Raw genomic sequence first — 25,279 nt, forward strand, 5'->3', positions numbered from 1 at the left:
GAAGGAGGGTGAGACCAGCAGCCAGGGAGGCAGCGGCCGGGCAGAGCCTGATGCCCTGCGGGGTGGCCTGTGCTGCTGCTGCTGGGGGCAGGGGGATGAGGACGGGGAAGCGGCTGTGAGGCCACACTGCAGAGGTCAACCGTGGTGCTGCAGCATCCATGATGGGAGTAGAGAGAGGGTCAAGGACAACTTGTGAAATGAGAAAGGAAAGGTGAATTTTTCAAGAACTTTTAATACTTCAAGAAGCAGAGAAATAGGATAAGAGCTGTGAGGTGAGTGATTTTCCTGTGACAGGTACCATGCCAAAGATTTTGTAAGAATGTAATCTCATTTGCTCAAATGTTTCCGCTTTAAAGATAGAAAATGAGACACAAAGAAGATAATAAATTGCCCAGAACCAAGCAATTAGTAGAGCTGGGGTTTGAATGTAGGCTTCTGGGAATCCAGTATCCTTCAACTAGCTACACCTTTTAGCAGTCAGTACACCACTCCTGTATGAAGAGATCATTTAGCTACATTTTCTAATGAATAAAATATGTATGCTTGACGATAATATTTATTTGAGAATTATACAGCAAAATGCCAACATGGTATAAACTGTAGAGACCTTTAAAGATATCCAGTAAGATTGGCTTTGTCTTTTTTCCTAGAGAAGTACTAATTATGCAGTATCATTTCAACTTCAACAGAACTCCTGAGAGAAAATGAGCAGAAAGAAGAGAAAGATCACAGTTTTTATACATTATGCTGAGAAATAAGAGACCTTCCCACGTGGTGGCTAATCCAGTCAAAATAATTGGCCACTTTGGTGTAAACGCCTGGAAAGTCTGGTCTTCCACACTTTTCACCCCAACTCACGACACCCCAAACATAAGTCACATTGTTGGCATCCTGACAGACTAAAGGACCTCCAGAGTCCCCTTTACAGGCATCGATGGAACCGTCCACTGTACCTGAGAAACACAAAGGGAAAAGAAAACCACACATTTACTTCCATCTGTCAAGGCCGCCATGCTGACTTCCTGCTCTTCCACCAGCGTATGTGAGGACCTGAGCTCCCTCACGCTCTCCTGACAGGAAACACCATGAGCTCACCCTCCCAGGCTCCCCAGCCCCTGGAGCAGTAGAGATGCAGGCTGGGGAATACTTTGTCTTCTGTTCATTCTCCACATTTAGCAAGTGCTCTCCCTGCCTTCTCTGCTTAATGCAAGTATATACTGTGATGAGATTGCCATCTGGAAGTAGCATCAGATGCCAAGAGGGAGAATAATAGCAACTCCTAGTGCTTATTGACTGCTTGATATCTACTAGTCATTCATTGTTTCAGTCCTTAACACAAGCCTGTGAGTTAAGTATCATCATTATCTCTATTTGAAGATGAGACAAATAAGGCACAGAGAGGCAGACTAACTTGTCCAAGGTCATACAGCTAATAAGTGGCAGAGCCTGGACTTGAACTCAGGCAGCCAGACCTCAGAGCATGTCCTCATTCTGTGATATGGCCTCCTGGGAGATTTTGTGCTCTTCCCTTGTTTTGTGCTCTGTAATCCTGAGCTCCATTTTAAGATGGGAGGGCACAGGAATGGTCTGTTTACTTTCTTCTCACTCTGATGACTTTCTAAGATTTTTAAATTGCTGTATCCAAGAAGTTATAGGATGTCTTTGTCTGTAATACACTATTTATAAGTGGCTCCAATAAAGCACCCTAATGGGACTGGCCCCATGGTATAGTGGTTAAGTTTGCATGCTCAGCTTTGGTGGACTGGGGTTTGCAGGTTTGAATCCTGGGCACGGACCTCCACACTGCTCATCAAGCTAGGCTGTGGTGGTGTCCCATATACAAAATAGAGGAAGACTGGCACAGATGTTAGCTCAGCGACCATCTTCCTCAAGCAAAAAAAGAGCAAGATTGTCAGTAGATGTTAGCTCAGGGCCAATCCTCCTCACCCAAAAAAAAAAAAAAAAAATCATCATAAATGCACTGCCCTGGCTGGTACCTGCCTTTGGGTGACCACTCTAAGAAGGAACTGCTGTGGTTGGGTTAGGTCAGGCCCTAGCATTGCTGTGACATAGAGACAGTGGCAGGCAGCATAGACGTGCAATGGGATTTCCGAAGAGGGAGAATTTACTTCCACTGGATGCATTGGAAACGAGATCATTTGGCGTTTTATTTGGAAGACGTTGGGGTGTGATCCTGGATATACCACTTGTCTCTAAGACTTTAGGCATGTGTAACTGCTCTTCATCTGTTTCCTCATCTACTAAGATCCCCAGTTTTGCAGATGAGGGAACTTGCTCCAGGTCACATGAGTAGTAATTGCTAAAACTGGGCTGTAAGTCCAGGGAGCCAGGCTCCAAAGTCTGCGCTGTTTGTCACCTTGCTATCCTGCTGTTGAACAGCTTCAGGAAGCTTTTCCTCTTAGTCTAAGAGTGAAGGAACTTGAGCAGAGGGGCAGGACCGAAAGAGTTTGATGCTGCCACAGCCAGAGGGCAAATGCAAGGTCCAGGGCCCAGAGCAGGGGCTGATCTGGCAGGGAGAGGAGAGGTGTCTATAGACAGGCAGGATATATGTATGTATTTCTCTTTGGGAGAAACCACTCGGTGCTCACCTGCACACTCCATTTCTTTCTCAAAGTAGCGATTCGGGTAGAACCTGGAGCAGTTGCTGATGAGATGCACCTCACCCCACCTAAGTGAGTAGACTTTTTGATGATCTAAACAAAGCGGGAAAACAAATAGACATTCAGAAGTCACAAATGAGGAATCTACAGAAATACTCATCATTTAGTAAACTATTAGCAATATATAAGAATCTATATATTCTTTAACACATATTTATAAACTTTCGAGGCTAATTAATTAGCATATTTGATCATTCACTGCTCATGTCCCCAGTTTCTATAATTGTCTTTCTAAAAGTAGTCAAGGGGCGTGATTGAACGTAGGTCTGACGTCATCCTCATTTACTGAGAGCTGGGTCGCACCTTCCCCTCTGATTGCTGAGTCCGTTGGGGGAGTTGGGTAGGAATCAGGGCCCAGGGGCTTCTCAGAGAAATACCTCCTGTCTTCTTAGAGTCCCTTCTTTCCAGGAAAGTGCGTGTTAATGTTAAAACAACTTCTTAATGTAAGAAGGTAAAATGAAGAAAATACCCCTGCAGTTATCAGCGTGTGTGTGTTTTTGTGTGTCTGTGAGGAACTGCATCTCCTAAGGGATTTGAACATGATTTAAAGAGGATTTAGGATTTCCCTTCCATTGAAGTTAGCGATTTGAGACTGGCACATTTTTGGTCCAAGGACAGAGAAGGGCCAGGTCCTGTTGCTGATTGACAGTTCAGGGAAGGTGGGAAAATGCTAAGAATACAGGGTGCCATGTCTCTTTGCCCATCCCTGTCCTCCTTTCCCAGTGTGCAGCAGTGTTTCTGCCCTGGGAGGGCGGAGGCTGGCTCTGACTCCTTCACTGCTGCACCACACCCAGCCTCATGGGGCACAAAATAGTTGCTTAATAATATTTATGTAATTAATTAATCCATGAACTCAGTAATTCACTTTACACTAAACGTTTCATGCCAAATGACTTAGCTCCTCAATGACTCTGTAAACTACCAGGGGACAGAGACCTCTGGCTTATCCTGAGAGGACACCCCACACCCCCAGCACTGTGGTGAGCACATGGTAATTACCTGTAGAACTAACGTTCTTGTCTTCTGGGAGGCAGAGGGAGACAAAAATCCACCATAGTGTATGGCAAAATCAGGAAAGAATTTCTTTTTTTCTGCTTCAAGTGCTAATTCAAATTAGTCTTAAGATGGCTACCTTCTTCCAGATAAGAGCTTTTTAAAAATTAGTAATTTATTACTTCCCCTAACTCAGGAGAAGCCTTTAAAAACTGGGAGGTCCGGTAGTGTGTGAGCAATTTTTAATGACTCAGGAGATTGCTCCCTCCCCTGAAATGCCCCTTCTGGTAACGTCTCCTTCCCCCATGCCTTTTGTATCCTCCTTGAGACACTCGTCACATGCTGCTGTCTGATGGTGGCGTTCATGTCTGACAGCTCCTCTGTACTGAAAGTGCCTTAAGAGCTGGCCTTTGTCTTTCAGCCTTGTAGCCCCTGCACCCCTTGTTTGTTGGCTGGGTCTGTGAAATCCTAGCACTTCAGCATTACTATCTTGCGGTCACAGTAAGGGCTCAATAATGTGTTAAGCCATATCTGATTAATAAATAAAGCAATGCATCAGAACATGTCTACCAGTTAGTAGAAAATACATGAGATAGAAGAACATGTTAAATGCCACATCGAGGATACAATCAGCCAAATTCAAGATGTGGAAATTCTAAAGGAAGGGGTAACTGTTCTGGATTAAAAGAGTTTTATGAAAAATAGCCAGGACTTGCAATGTGGACTTTCTTTGGATCCAAATGGAAATAATCTGATGGTAAAAATATTTTGTAAATAATTGAGGAATATTAAACATGAGCTGGTTATTATACAATATTATGAATCACTTTCATTTTATTGTGTGTGAATGATAGTGTGTTTTGTTTTTGTTTTTTAAGCCCTTGCCTGCTTAAGATACTGGAGTAGTCATGGGTGAAATTCCATGATAACTGAGATTTGATTTAATATACTCCAGGAAAAAATAAGTGTGTGTTGGCTGGGAATATGTTGAATAGCTCCTGATCATCCTTCAGACCCATTATCCACCCATCAGTGCCCTGCTCCCTGCCCTTATAGCCTGAGTGGAGGAACTGCCTCAGTTGGAAGCCCTTAGCCTCTGGTTTCCAGGTGGTTTCCGGCAGAGGACCCCAGCAGAAGGGAAGGCAGGAAGGAGAGAGGAGGTGAAATTGGGGCTGGCTGTAACCAGCGACCCAAGGTCATTGCTCCTCTCAAGGCAGCCTGCTCTATCTGAAGCTCGTTCACCTTCTAGTAATGTCTCCTTCCCCTTATGTCTTCAGATCTAGGAGAGGTCCCAGCTCTGGTACTGTTAGTCCTGGATTCCTGCATAGCCCTTGTGGTTCCCCAAGCCCCCACCCGCATCTTTGTAATTAACCCCTTTATAAATAAACCTTCCTAACTATCCTATCCTATCCTAATTATCCTATTTCCTATTCAAAGAGATAAAACAAGATTGGTAGAATGTTGATAACTGTGGAAACTGGGTGATGAATAAGTAGGTTTGTTATACTTTTATCTTTGCTTTTGTATATACTTGTAAATGTACATAATAAAATTTTTAAGAAAAATGGAACAAATATAAGGACATAATGCCTTCCGGATGAATTAAGTACTAATAAAATTTAGTATTTTGTAAGTCTTGGTTATTCAAACATACCACAAATCCAGGTTAATTTATACATATATTTTATACTTTCCAATGTAGCAATTATAAAGAATGTGTTGGAATACGAGTTTATAAGACCGATGCAGTAAAGTTATTCACAAAGAGAGCTTAAGAGGTCAAAAAGAAGCTAAATTTTGGGGCCAGCCCAGTGGTGCAGCGGTTAACTGCACACGTCCGCTTTGGTAGCCTGGGGTTCGCTGGCCCAGATCCTCTAAAGTAGAGGAAGATGGGCATGGATGTTAGCTCAGGGCCAGCCTTCCTCAGCAAAAAGAGGAGGATTGGCAGCAGATGCTAGCTCAGGCCTAATCTTCCTCAAAAAAAAAAAAAAAAAAAAAAGCAGCTAAATTTCCAGGCTAACTCTTCAAGATGAGGGGAAACACATACGCTGATTTAATTCTAATCTAAGCTGTAATTTACCAGGTCTTTTTAATAATTTGTCCCTAAGCATCCACACCTCTTATGCATCTGAATGTCCACCTCAAGTCTTCTTAGAAGCTTGAGGAATGAATTCTTTACATTCCCTTTGCCTTTGTGGGATGTGGGGGTGGGGCATGGAGAATGGGGGGTCGGGGAGGGGAGAGAGAGCGCAGAGCGTTGTGGGATCACTCACTCAGCAGATCCTGTACTATCCCTTTGAAACCTTTTTATTTTCCAACCACATCTCTCCAACAAATCTACAAAGTCCCTGTCTAGGTTCCCCATCACTCCATGTTTTTCTTGGTGAATAGTTCCCTCTCAATGTATGCTTCAGGATCACAGAGTGTAGGTGTCCTCTGAAAGTCTGGATCAGGATCAGCTAAACAATTTGTGGAGCCCAGTGAAAAATGAAAATGTGAGGTGGGGCCTCTGCAAAAATTATTAAGAATTTCACGATGGTGACAGCAGAGAAGTAAACCAAGCACAGGGCCCTTCGGTCCCAAGCCTATCAAGCCAGCCCTGGCTGGATGCTCACTTTTCTGGATTTGATGCTGTGTTTCTCTCTGACCACTAGATTAGCTCCTATGCATTTCTATTGCCATTCTCTTTCAAGCACTGGATTCTGATGAATAAATTGTAAAACTTATACCTTTTTCTCGACCCCAGCCAGAAATGATGCATTTCTCATTAGGTCGGAATAGATACGGAGACCAGGGCACACAGGCGGGGATGGAATTAAGCAGCACACATTCTTTTTGGTTTGGGCGTTTTTTCAATTCAATCAAGGCGATGTCATTTTGGTAAGTGGTTCCATTGTAGCCTTCATGGATAATAATTCTATTTGCCCATTGAATGCCTATTTCAGAGTTAGGTCTTAACCAGTCTACTAATGATGTCCATATTTGGTAACGGTGAACTTTACTGACTCTATAACAGAAAGGAGAAAGGAAATAAAATATATTGAGAAAAAACCCAACTATAAACACAAGACTTCTGATGCTTCAGCCTTCTCTTCTCCCTTTTAAAGAAACTTTTTCATTTTCTCAGATTTCTTTTTATCCTTGTTGTCATGAAGCATGCAGTTAACTTTACTTAGGGCAGAATTATGGTCAACGGGTAAATGAAGAGAGGAACAATCCATCTAACTGCTCAATATCAGGGACACACAGAACTCACTAACAACCAGAGACGCCCAGAAGTGCAACGAGTCGGCCGCCTCTGGAGTGACAGCACTGGCAGTGAAGGTGTTGAAACAGAGACCAGACAGCATCTAGCCAGAAAAGCAGGTGAGAAGCGGGGAGTCAGAGCACCGCCTCTAGTGACTCTGCTGACCCCGGAGGGTCTCAGGGTGAAGACCACAGCAGTCATCTTCCTGACCTTTCAGACTGACTTCATCCTGACATCGTGGTGTATTAATTGTTCCCAAGACTTTCCTCCTGTGAGACTGTGCCACTTGAAGTCACAGATGGGGTCTTAGTCATCTGTGGATAGATGCCTGAGCCTAGTATTGTACGTGGAACATAGTAGCTGTTTTAAAATCTGACTGAAATGGTGAATGAGCTAAATATAGCCAGTTCTCATGCCTCACTCCATTTTCATACCAATTTTCACCTCATAGTTTCCAGCAAATCGGGCATCTACCATCATTTTCTCAGGTAATCACCCTACGGTTAAACAGTGATGTCCTAGTTCCTGATGAGGTGTCAGGATGCTTTTATTGTACCTAGTGTCCCCAAAATGCTGTGCTTCACGTTTAGTTTTGGTTGTTTTCCAGGATCAGACAGCCTGAATATTGCTTAAAGGTTAGCCCTTTTATCCATTCAATTTACTCAACAAATACTTAATGTGCACCTGTATTACCAGGCACGGTGCTAGCTGCTGGGATGAAGAAATGAGCAAAATCAGAAATAGCTTGTGCCTTCATGGAGCTTGGGGTCTAGGGCAAGGTACAGCATTAAGTGGATCATCACTCTGATGAAGATATGTATTCTACTGTGAAAAGTGAGAGGGACGAACAGCACATGGGGTTCCGAGAACCTATCAAGAGGGCTGTGACTTAAGGGAGTCAGGGGAGCTTCTCTGAAGAAGTGAAGATTGAGCTGAGATCTGACTAAAGAGTAGCACTAACTAGGGAGACAGGGCAGGAAAGATCATGCAAAGGCGCAGGAAATGAGATAGGAAGGTCTCTTTGCAGCAGGGGGCAATGTGCACGTTAGTAGCTGAGAGAAGTGCAGAGCGGGACCAAGAAGCGAAGCTGTGGGGCAGGAGGAGATGGGCAGGGTAAGTAGGGGTCAGATCATATGGGGCCTGCTGGGCCGTGTTAGAATGTTGTTTTGTTTTCCATCCTAAGAAGAGTACAGAGCCACTGAATTTTAAGTTTGAGTGGTCAAAACCAGGTCTGGAAATAATTACCCTGCTGCTCAGTAGAGAATGGATAGATGGGGCAGGGCTGGGCAGGTGAATGTAAGTAAGCCAGGTGGTATAATCCAGAGGAGAGGTGAAGGCAGGGTAATGGTGGAGATGGAAAGAAGTTTTGAGAATTAAATCATTAGAAATTAAAAATGCCATCTCGAGTTGGTGGCATATTGACTGGGCTGTGGTCGGGTTGAGGAAAGTGAACTGCGATGATTCTTAGGTTTCTGCCTTGTGTAAGCAGATGAGTGGAGTCGTCATTTCCTGAGATAGGGAACACTGGGAGAGAACATGTTTGGGGTAAGGGGCATATCATGAGCTGAGTCTTAGACATTTTGAATTTGATGTACTTTTGATATAGCCAAGAGGTACTGACTGTAGGGTCAGTGGTTGGAGGAGAAGTCCAGGCTGGAGATATCATTGTGTCAGCATGCAGTGGTATTTAAAGCACAGATAACTTTAGAAAGAGAGAATAAGAAGAGAAGAGGAAGCCAGGCTAAACACTGAGGACTCAAGGATTTCTCTTGAGTAATAATGCTCAGTCACAGGAGGAGGAAGCTATAAAGAAGGCAGAGAAGGTGTGGCCAGAGAGGTAGATGGAAAACCAGAGTGTTGTGTCACAGAAGCTATGAGAAGAGGATCATTCAGAAGGAAGAAATTGGATTTGGCTCATTGCTCCAAACCATGAGATTTTTATGGGTGTCATTCAACGTATTTAATAATTCAACATGTTTCCTATCCCTCTCAACATTGGGTCACCTGCAGACTTGCTAAGCAGGCCTTCATCTAAGTTACTGTCAAATACTGTCAAACTGAATTTGATTTTATCCTGGCTCTGCTACTGACTAGTAGTGTAGCTTTAGCCAAGTCATGTAACTTCTCAGTCTCAGTCTACTTATCTACAAAATGGGAAGAATAATATTTACCTCTTAGGACTGTTGAGAATATTAAAAAATAACACATGTGAATGTGCTGGGCACAGTATCTGGTCTGTGAGAGGTGCTCAATAAATGATGTTTCCTTCATTCTAAAGGTCAGAACTGAGGCCAGAATCCTGAACTCTGTCCTCCTCCAAGCTGACCTTGAGTCATTATCAACACCTTTTGAGTATTGCCCTTCAGCCCCTGTTATGGATTGAACTGTGTTCCCCTAAAATTCCTGTGTTGAAGCCCTAACCCCCAATGTGGTTGTATTTGGAGATGGGGCCTTCAAAGAGGTGATTAAGTTTAAATGAGGTCATAAGAGTAGAGCTCTAATCCACTATGACTGGTCTTCTTATAAGATAAGGAAGACACATCAGGGATGCATGTATGCAGAGAACGGGCCATGTGAGGACACAGCAAAAGGACAGCTGTCTGGAGCCAGCCGTGATGGCCTAGTGGTTAAAGTTGGGCAAGCTCTGCTTCAGTGGCTCGGGTTCAGTTCCCAGGCATGGAACCATACCACCCGTGTGTCAGTTGCCATGCTGTGGCAGTGGCTCACATAGAAGAACTAGAAGGACTTACAACTAGAATATACAACTATGTACTGGGGCTTTGGGGAGGAAAAAAAGAGAAAAAGAGAGAGGAATACTGGCAACAGATGTTAGTGTTCAAAGTGAATCTTTCCCAGCAAAAAAAAAAAAAAAGGACAGCTGTCTGAAACCAAGGAGAAACCAACCCTACCAGCACCTCGATCCTGAACTTCTAGTCTCTAGAACTGTGAGAAAATTAATTTCTGTTGTTTAAGCCCTGCACTCTGTGGTATTTTGTTATCGCAGCCCCAGCAAATTAACACGGCCACTTATAACTCTTACTGGCCCTGCATCAAAACTGTATTTCCCATCTGCAGATAATTAAGAGACATCTTGTCACATGCCAGTGCTGCATCCAGACACACTATGCCTACCCCACTTCTCCGACCTGAGAATCTCAAAACCCTGTCAAACGAGGCAACGACAAGACTTAGTCTTCATCAGACAAGTCTCCTCCACCAGCTCAGCAGGCTAATCCCTCAGTGATTCATGGTCCATCAGCCAGGACTTGCTGCAGCCCGAGGAACTTCCAAAGAGCAAAATGCCATGTGAGTGGTGTCCCCTGGATGGTGCAGTGCAGGGCCCAGGCCACAGTTCTGCATCATGTACCATGTAAGCAGTTTATCCAGAATCACACAGCCAGCAGCCAGTGCTGGAGCCAAATGTGAGATGATGGCACGGAGCTTTGAACAGTTCCTTTCTTGCCTGGATGGAATATATATCAAATCCATTTAAGGGTCATGGGTGGGACAAAATGATGTGTTTGGAGCTTTGAATGCCTGTGGCTCTTTAAACAACATCGTCGTAGAGGTGAGATCAGAGAAAATGCCAGCTTAGTATTATCTCTGTATAAACTCTTCATACATAAACTCTCTCCAACAGTGTGGTCCTAGCCCTACAAAATGCAAGTAGTCCCTACTTGCTTTCCCATAATGCAAAGGACCCAAGTGAAGTCACTTGGTCCCTACAGGTTTGATCTGTCCCTGGCAGCTGGATCAACAATTTGGTTTGCACCCAACACAGTAGGTTCTGGGCGATTGGTCTTTGGGGTCCCAATCATGAATGTCAGAGGCTGTTTAGCAGTTAATAGAGTGGAACCTGCCCATGACTTTCTCAGATATGTTTTTATTTACCAGCTGCCACAATCTGTATTACCCATTTTCATTGTTTCAGGAAATCCAAAATCTGTTTGAGACATTCTTTACCTGACACAGTGTGCAGCAGTCAGAATCCAACAGCCACCGATATAAATTCCTCCACAGTTGATTCTCTCAGTGACATCCTTAATCGCCACCTGCCATGGGAAGTCTCCCTGTAAAAGACATTTGTGTAGTCACTGCCCTTGTACCGCACAGTGATACGAACAGGCGGTTCTAAGATATTTCCATCGCAACACTCCCGTCTCTTATAATTACATATCCCCCCCTTTTTTCCCAAACTTGGGCTGCTCCTCGGAAGTGACGTCATGACTCTTCCTGCAGGTTTACCACGTGCGCCTCCTGTCCTCCCACGACTCGTTTTCTTCGAACGGGCGAGCTGTTTTTAACTCCACAGGATAGTTTAGGGGAAAAGGACTTTATCCATTTTCTTTCTTCAAGAAAGGAAGAGATTGTATCGTTATGATTTTGAACCTGTTACCTTGTGGGCAGACACTTCTTATCTATGCCCCCCAAACAGAGTCACAGCTAATGAGAAACTATTTTGGATTCGTTAGTAAACTGTTTTGGATGTTAAACTGTATCATTCACCTTGTTTAAAAACTCTGGCTTAATATTAAAATTGGCTTGATTCTCTGAAGTTCTGCCTAAAGGTGGACTGGTGGCAGAAAGAGGCAGGCCGAGGGGTTAAACATTTACCTGACGCATGCCACATACCCAGGCATTTCTGCCGGGACAGCTCAGGATGGGGGTTCACTTAGGGGAACTCTAACTTCTCACTTTCATGGTTTTAACTTTCTAGAGGCTGTTCATATGGGACTCTTCAATAATATTAATATTAACATTAGCGATGTTAATATTGAGTACTTTCTATGTGTCAGGCCCCATGCTAAGTACTTTGGATATAGTTTCTCTCATTCAGTCATCATAGTAACCCTGAGAGGTAATGTGCCAGGGACCCCCCGGACAATCTAGGATCGGGGGGCCAGGAGGGTGGTGTGTTTGTAGCCACTGACGTGTGATGATGTTTCCTTCCTCTGTGAGCATTCAGACCTGGCACGTTTGTCACTGGGAGAACATGGTAGAGAAAGGCTTGAATTTGCAAGACAATTCATGACAAAGGAAGAAAGTAAAATAAAGATGCTCTCCTTACTCTCTCTCTATATTTTACCATGTCATGAAAATTTTTGCAAACTTGTTTCTTAGCCCCAAATGAGAAAGGAAAATTATTATCACTGTCAATTACTTTGAACATATAAGGAGGAGGTAGGTCCTCAAGGGAGAAAAGCTGTGAACAAATGTGGATAGAAGACTTTTTTGGGTCCCACTCATCCTAAGAACAGGTTTCGGGGAAGGATGTGATGGTAAGTTTTAAATTTCTGCTTGGACCTTTGAAAGAAGAGAGACCTCATCTGTTGAGGACTGTGGAACCAGCTTGGGTAGTATCTGAAAATTTATGTCATCTTAAGTAGAAAATAAAGGGCCTTTGTTGAAAATCCCTTCTTACAAATATCTGTAGCTTTGAGACCTAAATCTTTCACTTGTTGCCTGATTTTAAAAAATGTTAATTAATTTTTGGGGCCTGGCAGTTAGAAGGCAGTCTTATATGAACTTCAGTTTAAAATCCCCCTAAAATAAGGAGCTCTTTTATGTCCAGTTTGTATTTGAGCTTAAGTTACTCACCTAAGTTTACATAGCTAATAAATAACTAAGTCAGGATTTAATGCAAGTCAGGCTGACCCAAAAGCACTTATCAATTACTGTTTTCCCAGGGACTGAACACTTTAATTAAATTTGGCTTTTAGTGCACCACTAGCCAGGATACAGATCTTCACAGACCTTCTGTTATCATGGTTTAAAACATTACAAAAGAACAGATTAATTCAGTTAAAATCTATTTTTTTTCTATTTCAAAATGTATGTCCTGAGTCACGCTTGAAATCTAGTTGTGTTCAACAGAACTGACCTGACAAAGCTCATAACAAATAGAAAAACTTTATGTAGGCCTAGAGTATTGTTTTTCTTCAAAGTTAGCCATGTGCAGTAACCCACTTTTAAAAGCAGTTCTCAAGAAGCATTTAATGCTTGTTTTTCTTTGAAGTCATAAGGAAAGGAAGAGAATAGTGTTTTTTCTATTAAAATTGATATCAAAGGTAATTGTTGCTCGAATCAATTATATTACATACATGTACACACACACACACACGCACGACATGAAAATGCAAACTTAAACCAGTGAACCACTAGTAAAAACGAACAATGTTGACTCACCTGCATCCATATCAGCAGTCAAAATTTCTTCTATAATAAAACAAAAGATCCAATGTTTAAAGGTGTGTTTATAGTAAAAATTAAATCATTAAAATCGTTTAAACTTTGATAATAATTTTCTGTCTTAAAACTCGTTCTCCCTTTAAAAAGGACAGTACAAAATCCCCAAAGCACATCGTCCTGTTTCCTTACTATAGCTTGGTAATTGTGAAGGCTCAAGATGAACTGTGTAGAAATTTTGCAGCACAAACTAGCAGTGTCTGTTGGTATAAGCCAATGGTGAGACTCCTGGGGCTGCAGTTTTCTGCATTTAGAGAAGGCAAAATGCCCAGGTCAGAGAAGGAAAGCTCCTCTTTCAACTCTGCATTCACAAGGTCTTTACATAAGGGAGGGAACAGTCACCAACACTGACCAAAGGCGCCCTGAGCCGCCATTAAAAAGGCTCCTCTCATTTTGCACATAATAAGGCACCTCTTACAGAGGTCGTGCAAACAAAGATATCTCATTGGTTTCAGGATTAGGCTTGGTTAGTATTAGGCATCTAGGATGCAGAAGTCAAAAGCACAAAAACAAAAACAAAAAAAAATTTTTCTTCCTTTTTCCTTAAGACTTTTGCGTGAAGTTATATGGGATGATTCCATCTTCGTTCTGCTATCCTAGAACATGTCAGTCATGGACAGGATCATGATTTCTTTGATCTGGGGATTCAAAGGTGGAGTCTTGCCAACATGCTACTCTGTCTTGGGTGAGGCTGCAGCCCAGAAGGGCAATGTTACTTTGCTGCAGCACTCCTGTGTCTCGTCCCTGGATTTCCCAAGTTCTTTTGGGAGAGGCCTGCATGTAGCTGTCATGCCACAGACCTAGGTTATTTTCTGGGACAGAGAGAGGCTGTGCTCAGAGCTTTCACAAAAGCACCCTCATGAATCAGAGAGAAGACGCAAACATTCATATTAAATGCTCCACAAAGGAAGATGGGGAAAGTCCACTGTAGCTAAGGTGTACTGGAGGTTAGAAGAGCAGCACGAGTTCCAAAACACAAACCGTAAGAAAAACAATCAATGACTGATTATATAAAGATAAAGGATTTATATTCAACAAAGCTTACTATGGATAAAGTTAATAGACAGGTGACAGAGTGGAAGATGGTGTTTGCAATGTCTAAAACTAAAAAGACATTAATACCTAGAAGGCAAATCAACAAGAAGCCTGTATGAAATGAGGCAAATGATGTGAACTGGGGAAAGTAGAGGAAAAAAAAGGAAGAGGAAACTCAAAAAACTAATATGCATATGAAGAGAAACTCAAAATCATTGGTTATTAGAAAAATTCAAATTAGCAAACAATACCATATCACTTGACAGTATGAGACCAGCAAAATCAGAACGCTGGATAACACTAAATGTTAGTGGGGGTGAAGAACCCTCAGGCATCGCTGGTGGAGTCGAGGACTGGAACAGCTCTGCCAAAGAACATGCAGGCACTAGTCAGTCAAATTAAGTAGATGCGTAACCCAAGAGCCAACAATTCCTTGCCCAGCTAGATGTCTCAGAGAAATCCTCCCCACACATTTTTAAGGAAACGATGTTCATGGCAGTGTGATTGTGATAGTCCATTACTGAGAAAGTAGAGAGTGAACTGTGAAAGGTGAACACCACAGAGTGTTTTAGGCAGCAGTCAGGAGCAATGGATTAAATGGACACATAGCAACATGGACAGGTCTTTAAAACATAACGCTTTGTGAAAAGAAAAGGGAAATTTGAGATTTACAACACAATATAATGTGAATTAAAAATGTATGCTCACAAGATAACAATTACACTGGATGAGAATATGTATGCATGTTAAATCACATTAAAATGGTTGCCTATGGGGAATGGAGGTAAGGTACAGGGATGAAGGAGCATAAATAAAACAAGAGAGGGGCCTTGTCTGGACCAACGACGCTCCTGTGCAATGAGCTGAGAAGTTTCATTAACTTGTCTATTTGCACCTGAGGTCTGAAACCAACGAGGAAGGCAGGGAAAGAGGGAGGGAAGGAGAAAAGGAAGAAAGATGGGGACAAAAAGAACAGCAGCCGTGGAGGGCAAAATGACAAGAGCCAGGGAATACAAGGAAAGAACTGAGGTTAGGCATTTCGAAAAGGCTGATCTTGTGCATATAAAAGTTCCCCAGGAATCCTAAGAAATCCTGAGGAGGACCATGGACTTCTGGTAGTTATTTTATATGAATAATAAAGAAAAGAGTGGCCCTAAAGAGCTGGAGGATTTGGGGACATCTGGAGTACAAACGCAAATAAGAAAATACCTCTCATGAGAAAGTGTTATCTTTCCTCTAGTGGCAGTTTCTTTAGGAGCTGCATTGGTTTTGAGGAAAAAGTAAAAGAAGAGGAAAAGGGTATTTGGCAAAGGTGAGATGCCCAGGGAATGCTCCCCTTTGGGTGGTGATTTTTGGTTAGCAGTGTGAGAATAAGTTTATCCCATTGTGAAAAGGGTCTCTGAGCCTGAACTAATGTTAAAGCTGAGTTTTTGGTAACAGATGGTCGTATCATTCTCAGTTGGTAGTTACAAAGCAACAACAAACACATGGAGAACAGATGGGTGGTTACCAGAGGGGAGCAGGTGGGGGAGGGCAAAAAGGGTAAAGGGGCACATTTGTAGAGTGATGGATGGAAACTAGACTATTGGTGGTGAACACGATGCAGTCTATTCAGAAGCTGAAATATAATGATGTACACCTGAAATTTACACACTTATAAACCAATGCTACTTCAATAAAAATAAATAATAGTATGTGGGAAAATGTAGTTACATCAAAATATAAGAAGACAGGAGTACCTTTGTTTCAATTCTGGAATATCCCAAGAATTGAATAAAATTTTTACCTTTAGCAACATGTAAAAAGTCTGGAAAAAAAACCAACCCAAAATTTACCACAGCAAAGGTTAACTATTATTTGAGAAAAATGCATAGCATATATCAATATACTGAACATATATCATAAAAGCTATAACACCTTATTCTTGTTTTCAATTCTGTAATATAAATTTTATATCATAAAAATATATTTACCTTTCATTTCAGGACGTTCAGCTCCTGAAAACAAAACAAAACAAAAAACTCACTGTAGCAAAGAGATATTTTTCACTTGAATAAAATATATAAAAATCATTAATATTTCAGAAATAGTATAATAAACTAACATTTACAAAAAGGTAAAAGGGAACCACAGTATGCCATCTTACTTTGCTTGTTAATACTGCATAACAGAGGTTTCATCTCGCATTTAAACACACACCAATTTCCAACAATAAGGAAATCATTTTAACTTGAGTTTTAAAAGAGATTCATATTTTAGACAAATTTGAACACACAGCCAACAGCACACTTACTATACAGTTATACAGAATTTATAACTCTTTAACTTAGACTGATGAAAGGTGGGCTGATAAATGATAAATGAAATCAAGACATTGGTTTAGTGACTGCTCTGTACACTGAAAGGAGAGACCACTGAATCTATTAATGTATTCATTTTACCTCTCTGCTCTCACTGGCTCTTTCTTCGAGAGGGAAATACTAGAAGAATTACTGAAATATGAAAGGCAGAGCTCACGCTGAAGACGGGTAAAGTGAGGTGACAATGACAGTTGACTCAATATATTTTTGATATGGATTCAAGAAATTGATGTACCATTTGTGACAACATGGATGAACCTTGAGGGTAATATGCTAAGTGAAATAAGTCAGACAGAGAAAGACAAATGCAGTGTGATTTCACTCATATGTGGCAGATAACAAGCAAACACAGATATGGAGAACAGATGGGTGGTTACCACGAGGGAAGTGGATTGGGGGTGGGGGAAAGGGGTTAAGGGGCACATGTGTATGGTGATGGATGGAAACCAGACTCTTAGTAGTGAACATGATGCAGTCTATATAGAAGTCAAAATATAATGATGTACACCTGAAATTTACACAGTGTTGTAAACCAATGTGACCTCAATAAAAAAATAATAATATGTGGAAAAATAGTTACATTAGAATATAAGAAGAAAGCAGTACCTTTGTTTTGTGCCAACTCTGCAATATCCCAAGAATTTAATAAAATTTTTACCTTGATCTGCCCGTAAAAAGTCTGAGGAAAAAAAACAAAAAAGAGCATCATAGTGGAATGAGTTGCTCCCTTAGTCTCTGTCCTGTAAGTTACAATGAAACAGACATTCCTTAACCAACAGAGGATTCCCTACACAGCACAATAGGATGCCTGAGAGGTTCATGCAGCCATACATCTGAAGGTGGGAATACTGGATCCCCGGGAAGCAGTGGAAGGAGGTGAGAAGATCCCTTCCCCTCCCTGGTGGCAGTGATCTCGGTCATGGGTCCTCACACAGCAGCCAGCATGTGAGCATAAGAGGAGGCGGGAGTTGGGGCAGGCAGGCCTGTGCACCAATGCTTGTGCTTTCGGAGTTGCAGCAATGCCTGTAGGAATGCCCACCATACCACGGCAGCCCTGCCTGTGGGAACACTCTACATTGAGCTCAGGTGAACTGCCCACAAGTGCAGAGCAGGCCCGCATGCATGAAAGAAAGTGCCCCTCCCCTCCTACCTAATGCACCAGCTCAGCAGGTCCCCTGCCAAGGCAGCGGTCCCACACCAGAGCGCCTGGGGGGTGCGTGTGTGACCCACCAAGTGGCTGCAGCCACTGGGAAAACACAGAGGACCCCTACTGGTACAACTTCAAGTAGACACAGTGGGTTCAACAAACACAGCTCCTGCCCTCACCCCAGGGGCGGCAGGTGGAATCCGTGAGCTGATATTACTACAAATGCCTCGGCAAAGGATCACATCATCAAACACCATGATAAACTACAGTAACACTTCAGAGGAGAAGGAAGATGACAAGTCTTCAGAAACCAATCCTGAAGTCACAGAAATTTACAATCTAAATGATAGAGAATTCCCTACATAGTTGTCATAAAGAAACTCAATGAGTTACAAGAAAACTCAGAAAGACAGTTCAATGAGCTCATGAATAAAATTAATGAGCTGAAGGAATATTTCACCAAAAAGATTGCAACTCTAAAAAACAAAACCCAAAGAGAAATTCTGGAGATGAACACAATGAATGAGATAAAAAGACAATCTAGAATCCTTAAAAAAAAAACACAGAGCTGATGTTATGAAGGACAGAATTAGTGATTTATAAGACAGAAATACAGAAATGCTTCAGGTGGAGGAGGAGAGAGATCTAAGACTTAAAAGAAAAAGAAGAAACTATTCCAGAAATATCTGACTTAATTAGGAAATGCAACTTAAGGATTGTAGATATTCCAGAGGTAGAAGGGAGGGAGAAAGGAGCAGAGAGCTTGTTCAAAGAAAGAATACCTGAGAACTGCCCAAACCTGGGGAAAGAACTGGACTTACAAGTACATTAAGCCAATAGAACTCTTAATTACATCAATGCAAAAAGACCTTCTCCAAGGCATATAATAGTAAAATTGGCAAAAGTCAATGACAAGGAAAAATATTAAATGCAGCAAGGCAGAAGAGAATAATCTACAAAGGAACCCCTATCAGGCTTTCAGCAGACTTCTCAGCAGAAACCTTACAGGCTAGGAGAGAATGGAATGATATAGTCAAAATACTGAAAGACAAAAACTTTCAGCCAAGAATACTCTATCCAATGAAACTATCCTTCAGAGATGATGGAGAAATAAAAGCTTTCCCAGATGAACAAAACCTGAGGGAGTTCATCACCACTAGACCTCCCTTACAAGAAATGATGAAGGAAGCCCACCTACCTGAAACAAAAAGGCAAAGGTTTACAAAGCCTTGAGCAAGGAGATAAACAGACAGACAAAATCAGAAAATTGCAGCTATCTATCAGAAAAGGTTAGCAAACACTTAACTATAACAGAAAAGATAACGGGAAGGAAAGCATAAAAAATAACTATAAACACTTCAATTTAGTGACAAACTCACAACACAAAACAGAATAATTTGTGACAATAATAACTCAGAAGGGGGAGAGGAAAGGGATGGAACTTGCTTAGGCTAATGGAGATAAGAGGCTATCAGAAAATAACTATATTATCTACGAGATATTTTATACAAACCTCATGGTAACCACTAAACAAAAAATCAGAGCAGAGACACAAATCGTAAATAAAGAGAAAACCATCACAGAAAACCACTAAACTGTGGGGCTGGCCTGGTGGTGCAGTGGTTAAGTTCGCACATTCCACTTCTCAGTGGCCCGGGCTTCGCCGGTTCGGATCTCACGTGCAGACATGACACTGCTTGGCACACCATGCTGTGGTAGGCGTCCCACATATAAAGTAGAGGAAGATGGGCACAGATGTTAGCTCTGGGCCAGGCTTCCTCAGCAAAAAGAGGAGGACTGGCAGTAGTTAGCTCAGGGCTAATCTTCCTCAAAAAAAAAAAAAAAAGAAAACCACTAAACTGAAATGGAAGTCAGAAATACAAGGGAAGAGAAACAATGGAAATGTAGACCAACCAGAAAACAAGAGATAAAATGGCAGTATCAAGTCCTCATATATCAATAATCACTCTAAATGTAAATGTATTGAATTCTCCAATCAAAAGACACAGAGTGGCTGGATGGATTAAAAAATAAGGCTCAACAATATGTGGCCTCCAGGAAACACATCTCAGCTCTAAAGGCAAACACAGGCTCAGAGTGAAGGGATGGAAGATGATACTCCAAGAAAATAGCAAGCAAAAGAAAGCCGGTATTGCCAGACTTATATCAGACAAAGCAGACTTCAAGATAAAAAAGGCAATGAGAGACAAAGAGGGGCAGGATATAATGATAAAAAGGACATTCCACCAAGAAGATATAACACTTATGAATATATATGCACCTAATACAGGAGCACCAAAGTACATAAAGCAAGTATTAACAAACCTAAAAGGAAGTATTAACAACAACACAATAATATTAGGGGACCTCAATGACCCACTTACATCAATGGATAGATCATCCAGACAGAAAGTCAACAAGGAAATAGTGGACTCAAATGAAAAACTAGACCAGATGGACTTAATAGATATATAGAGAACATTCCATCCAAAACCAGCAGAATATACCTTCTTCTCAAGTACACAGGGAACATTCTCAAAGATAGATCATATGTTGGGAAACAAAGGAAGCCTCAATAAATTCAAGAAGATTGAAATCATATCAAGCATCTTTTCCAATGCTGTGAAACTAGAAATCAACTATAAGAAAAAGGCTTGGAAAGTCACATATATGTGGGGACTAAACAACATGCTACAACCATTGGATCAATGAAGAAATCAAAGGAGACTCTGGAGACAAATGAAAATGAAAATACAACAAAACAACTAGTATGGGATGAAGCAAAAGTGGTCCTAAGAGGGAAATTCATAGCAACACAGGCCCACCTCAACAAACAAGAAAAATCTCAAATAAATAATCTTAAATTACACCTAATAGAACCAGAAAAAGAAGAACAAACAAAGCCCAAAGTCAGCAGAAGGAGGGAAATAATAAAAACTAGAGGATAAATAAATGAAATAGAGATTAAAAAAAAAAAACCAGTAGAAAGGATCAATGAAACTAAGAGCTGCTTCTTTGAGAAGATAAACAAAATCGACAAACCTTTAGCCAGACTCACCAAGAACAAAAGGGAGAAGGCTCAAATAAATAAAATTAGAAATGAAAAAGGAGAAATTACAATGGATACCATAGAAATACAAAGGATTATAAGAGAATACTATGAAAAACTATACGCCAACAAATTGCATAACCTAGAAGAAACTAATAAATTATTAGACTTATATAACCTCCCAAAACTGAACCAAGAAGAAATAGAGAATCTGCATAGACCAATCACAAGTAAAGAGATTGAAACAGTAATCAAAAATTTCCTAAAAAGAAAAAGTTCAGGACCAGATGGATTCTCTGGAGAATTCCACCAAACATTCAAAGAAGATTTCATACTTATCCTTCTGGAGCTATTCCAAAAAATTGAAGAAGACAGAATGCTTCCTAACTCCTTCCATGAGGCCAACGTTACCTTGATACCAAAACCAGACAAGGACAACACAATGAAGGAAAATTACAGGCCAATATTGCTGATGAACACAGATGCAAAAATCCTCAATAAAATATTGGCAAACTGAAAACAGCAATACATTAAAAGGATCATACACCATGATCAAGCGAGATTTATACCAGGGATGCAGGGATGGTTCAACATCCACAAATCAATCAATGTGATATACCACATTAGCAAAATGAGGAATAAAAATCAGATGATCATTTCATTAGAAGCAGAGAAAGCATTTGAAAAGATCCAACATCCATTTATGATAAAAACTCTCAATAAAATGGGTATAGGAGGAAAGTACCTCAACATAATAAAGGCCCTACATGACAAACCCACAGCCAAGGTCCTACTTAACAGTGAAAAACTGAAAGCCATCCCTCTGAGAACAGGAATAAGATAAGAGTTCCCACTCTCACCACTCCTATTCAACACAGTACTGGAGGTTTTTGCCAGAGCAAGTAGGCAAGAAAAAGAAATAAAAGGTATCCAAATTAGAAAGGAAGAAACTCTCACTGTTTGAAGACAACCTGATTTTATATATAGAAAATACTAAAGAATCCACCAGAAAACTATTATAAATAATAAAAAATTACAGCAAAATTGCAGGGTACAAAATCAACATACAAATATCAGATACATTTCTATATGGTAATAATGAATCAACAGAAAGAGAACTCAAGCATACAACCCCATTTACAATTGCAACAAAAAGAATAAAATATCTAGGAATAAATTTAACCAAGGAAGTGAAAGACCTATACACTGAAAACTATAAGACATTATTAAAAGAAATTGAAGTTGACATGAAGAAATGGAAAGATATTCCATGCTCACAGATTTGAAGAATAAACATAGTTAAAATTTCCATATTACCTACAGCAATCTACAGATTCAATGCAATCCCAATCAGAATCCCAGCAACATTATTCATGGAAATAGAAGAAAGAATCCTGAAATTTATATGGAACAACAGACTACAAATAGCCAAAGCAATCCTGTGTAAAAAGAACAAAGCTGGAGGCATCACAATCCCTGACTTCAAAATATACTACAAATGTAGAGTAATCAAAACAGCATGGTACTGGCACAAAAACAGACACACAGATCAACAGAACAGAATCGAAAGCCCAGAAATAAAACCACACATCTATGGGCAGCTAATCTTCAACAAAGGAGCCAAGAACATACAATGGAGAAAGGAAAGCCTCTTCAATAAATGGTGATGGGAAAACTGGACAGCCACATGCAAAAGAATGAAAGTAGACCATTATCTTATACCATACACAAAAATAAACTCAAAATGGATTAAAAGACTTGAAGATAAGGTCTGAAAACATAAGACTCCTAGAAGAAAATATAGGTACTACACTCTTTGGCATCGGTCTTAGCAGCATCTTTTTGAATACCATGTCTACTTGAATACCATGGCAAGGGAATCAAAAGAAAAAATAAACAAATGGGACTTCATCAGACTAAAGAGCTTCTGCAAAGCAAAGGAAACCAGGAACAAAATGAAAAGACAACTTACCAACTGGGAGAAAATATTTGCAAATTGTATATCCAATAAGGAGTTAATTTCCAAAATATGTAATGGTCTCATACAACTCAACAATAAAAAAACCAAACAATCCAATCAAAAAATGGGCAGAGGATATGAACAGACATTTTTCCAAAGAAGATATACAGATGGCCAACAGGCACATGAAAAGATGTTCAATGTCACTAATTATTAGGGAAACGCAAATCAAAACTACAATGAGGTATCACCTTACATCTGTCAGAGTGGCTATAATTACCAAGACAAAAAATAACAAATGTTGGGGAGGATGTGGAGAAAAGGGAACCCTCACACACTGCTGGTGGGAATGCAAACTGGTGCAGCCACCACAGAAACAGTATGGAGATTTCTCAAAAAGTTAAAAATAGAAATGCTGTATGATCTAGCTATCTCATTACTGGGTATTTATCCAAAGAACTTGAAATCAACAATTCAAAGAGATTTATGCTCTCCTATGTTCATTGCAGCGTTATGCACAATAGCCAAGACGTGGAAGCAACTCAAGTGCCCATCAACTGATGACTGGATAAGGAAGGTGTGGTATATATATATATCTCTATATAGATATATATACAGTGGAATACTACTCAGTCATAAAAAACAACAAATTCGTCTCATTAGCAACAACATGGATAGACCTTGAGAGTAGGATGTTAAGTGAAATAAGCCAGACAGAGAAAGACAAACACCACGTGATTTCACTCATATGTGGAAGATAAACTAACACATGGGTAAAGAGAACAGATTAGTGGTTACCAGAGGGGACAGGGTGGTGAGGTGAGCGAAAATGGTAAAGGGGCACATAGGTATGATGACAGATAAAAATTAGTCTATTGGTGGTAAGCATGATGCAGTCTATAGAGAAACTGATAAATAATGGTGTACATCTGAAATTACACGATATTATAAACTAACATGACCTCCATAAAATAATTGAAAATAAAAAGAAATATAAAAAGAACAAACCAAAATTTACCACAGCAAAGGATAGTTTTTATTTGAGAAAAATGTATAGCATATGTCAATATACTGAATATACATCATAAAAGCTATAACACCTTATTCTTGTTTTCAATTCTGTAGTATACATTTTCTATTATAAAAATAGATTTACCTCTCCTTTCAGAATGTCCAGCTCCTGAAAACAAAACAAAAAACTCACTGTAGCAAAGAGATATTTTTCACTCAAATAGATATACAAAAATCGTTAATATTTCGGAAATAGTATAACAACTTAAACTAACATTTACAAAAAGGTAAAAGGGAACCACAGTATGCCATCTTACTTTACTTGTTAATACTGCATAACAGAGGTTTCATCTCGCATTTAAACACACACCAATTTCCAACAACAAGGAAATCATTTTAACTTGAGTTTTAAAAGAGATTCATATTTTAGACAAATTTGAACACACAGCCAACAGCACACTTACTACACAGTTATACAGAATTTATAACTCTTTAACTTATGTTAATAAAAGGTGGGCTTATAAGTGACAAATGAAACCAAGATATACTCCAAACATGCCTTGAGTTAGTGATTCTGACCTGTCCACTCAAAGGAGAGACCACTGAATCTATTAATGTATTCATTTTACCTCTCTGCTCTCACTGGCTCTTTCTTCGAGAGGGAAATACTAGAAGAATTACTGAAATATGAAAGGCAGAGCTCACGCTGAAGACGGGTAAAGTGAGGTGACAATGACAGTTGACTCAATATATTTTTGATATGGATTCAAGAAATTGATGTACCATTTGTGACAACATGGATGAACCTTGAGGGTAATATGCTAAGTGAAATAAGTCAGACAGAGAAAGACAAATGCAGTGTGATTTCACTCATATGTGGCAGATAACAAGCAAACACAGATATGGAGAACGGATGGGTGGTTACCACGAGGGAAGTGGATTGGGGGTGGGGGAAAGGGGTTAAGGGGCACATGTGTATGGTGATGGATGGAAACCAGACTCTTGGTAGTGAACATGATGCAGTCTATATAGAAGTCAAAATATAATGATGTACACCTGAAACTTAATGTTATAAACCAATGTGACCTCCATAAAAAACAGTATGTGGAAAAATAGTTACACTAAAGTATAAGAAGAGAGCAGTACCTTTGTTTTGTGCCAACTCTGCAATATCCCAAGAATTTAATAAAATTTTTACCTTTAGCCGTACGTAAAAAGTCTGAAAAAAAACAAAAGAAACCCAAAATTTACCACAGCAAAAGATAATTTTTATGTGAGAAAAATGCATACCGTATGTCAATATACTGAACATATATCATAAGAAGTATAACACCTTATTCTTGCTTTCGCTTCTGTGGTATAAATTTCCTATTATAAAAATAGATTTACCTTTCATTCCAAGATGTTCAGTTCCTGAAAACAAAGCAAAAAACTCACTGTAGCAAAGAGATAATTTTCACTTGAATAAAATAGACAGAAATCATTTATATTTCATAAATAGTGTAACAACTTGTTAAGGCTTACAAAAAGATAAAAGGGAGCCACAGTAA

General features: G+C 40.3%; 1 protein-coding gene across 7 annotated transcripts in view; it reads right to left on the reverse strand.

The window, feature by feature from the left end:
- Positions 1-538: 538 nt before the first annotated feature.
- CFI (complement factor I) overlaps positions 539-25,279 on the reverse strand; it is a 63,897-nt gene continuing 39,156 nt past the window's right edge. For 6 of the 7 annotated variants that reach the window (XM_044767395.2, XM_070504566.1, XM_044767393.2 and 3 more), the window contains 11 exons: positions 25,119-25,142; positions 24,928-24,948; positions 23,875-23,898; positions 17,221-17,241; positions 16,176-16,199; positions 13,108-13,137; positions 11,167-11,270; positions 10,885-10,991; positions 6,404-6,681; positions 2,610-2,714; positions 539-953 (listed from right to left, as the gene is read on the reverse strand). In XM_044767395.2, the coding sequence (XP_044623330.1) occupies positions 736-953; positions 2,610-2,714; positions 6,404-6,681; positions 10,885-10,991; positions 11,167-11,270; positions 13,108-13,137; positions 16,176-16,199; positions 17,221-17,241; positions 23,875-23,898; positions 24,928-24,948; positions 25,119-25,142 (956 nt within the window). In that variant the 3' untranslated portion in view covers positions 539-735. The remainder of the gene's footprint in view (positions 954-2,609; positions 2,715-6,403; positions 6,682-10,884; positions 10,992-11,166; positions 11,271-13,107; positions 13,138-16,175; positions 16,200-17,220; positions 17,242-23,874; positions 23,899-24,927; positions 24,949-25,118; positions 25,143-25,279) is intronic. The other variant, XM_070504565.1, reaches the window with a different exon arrangement.

The sequence above is a fragment of the Equus asinus genome, chromosome 3 (assembly GCF_041296235.1).
Source record: "Equus asinus isolate D_3611 breed Donkey chromosome 3, EquAss-T2T_v2, whole genome shotgun sequence".
In the NCBI taxonomy this organism is placed as follows: Eukaryota; Metazoa; Chordata; class Mammalia; order Perissodactyla; family Equidae; genus Equus; species Equus asinus.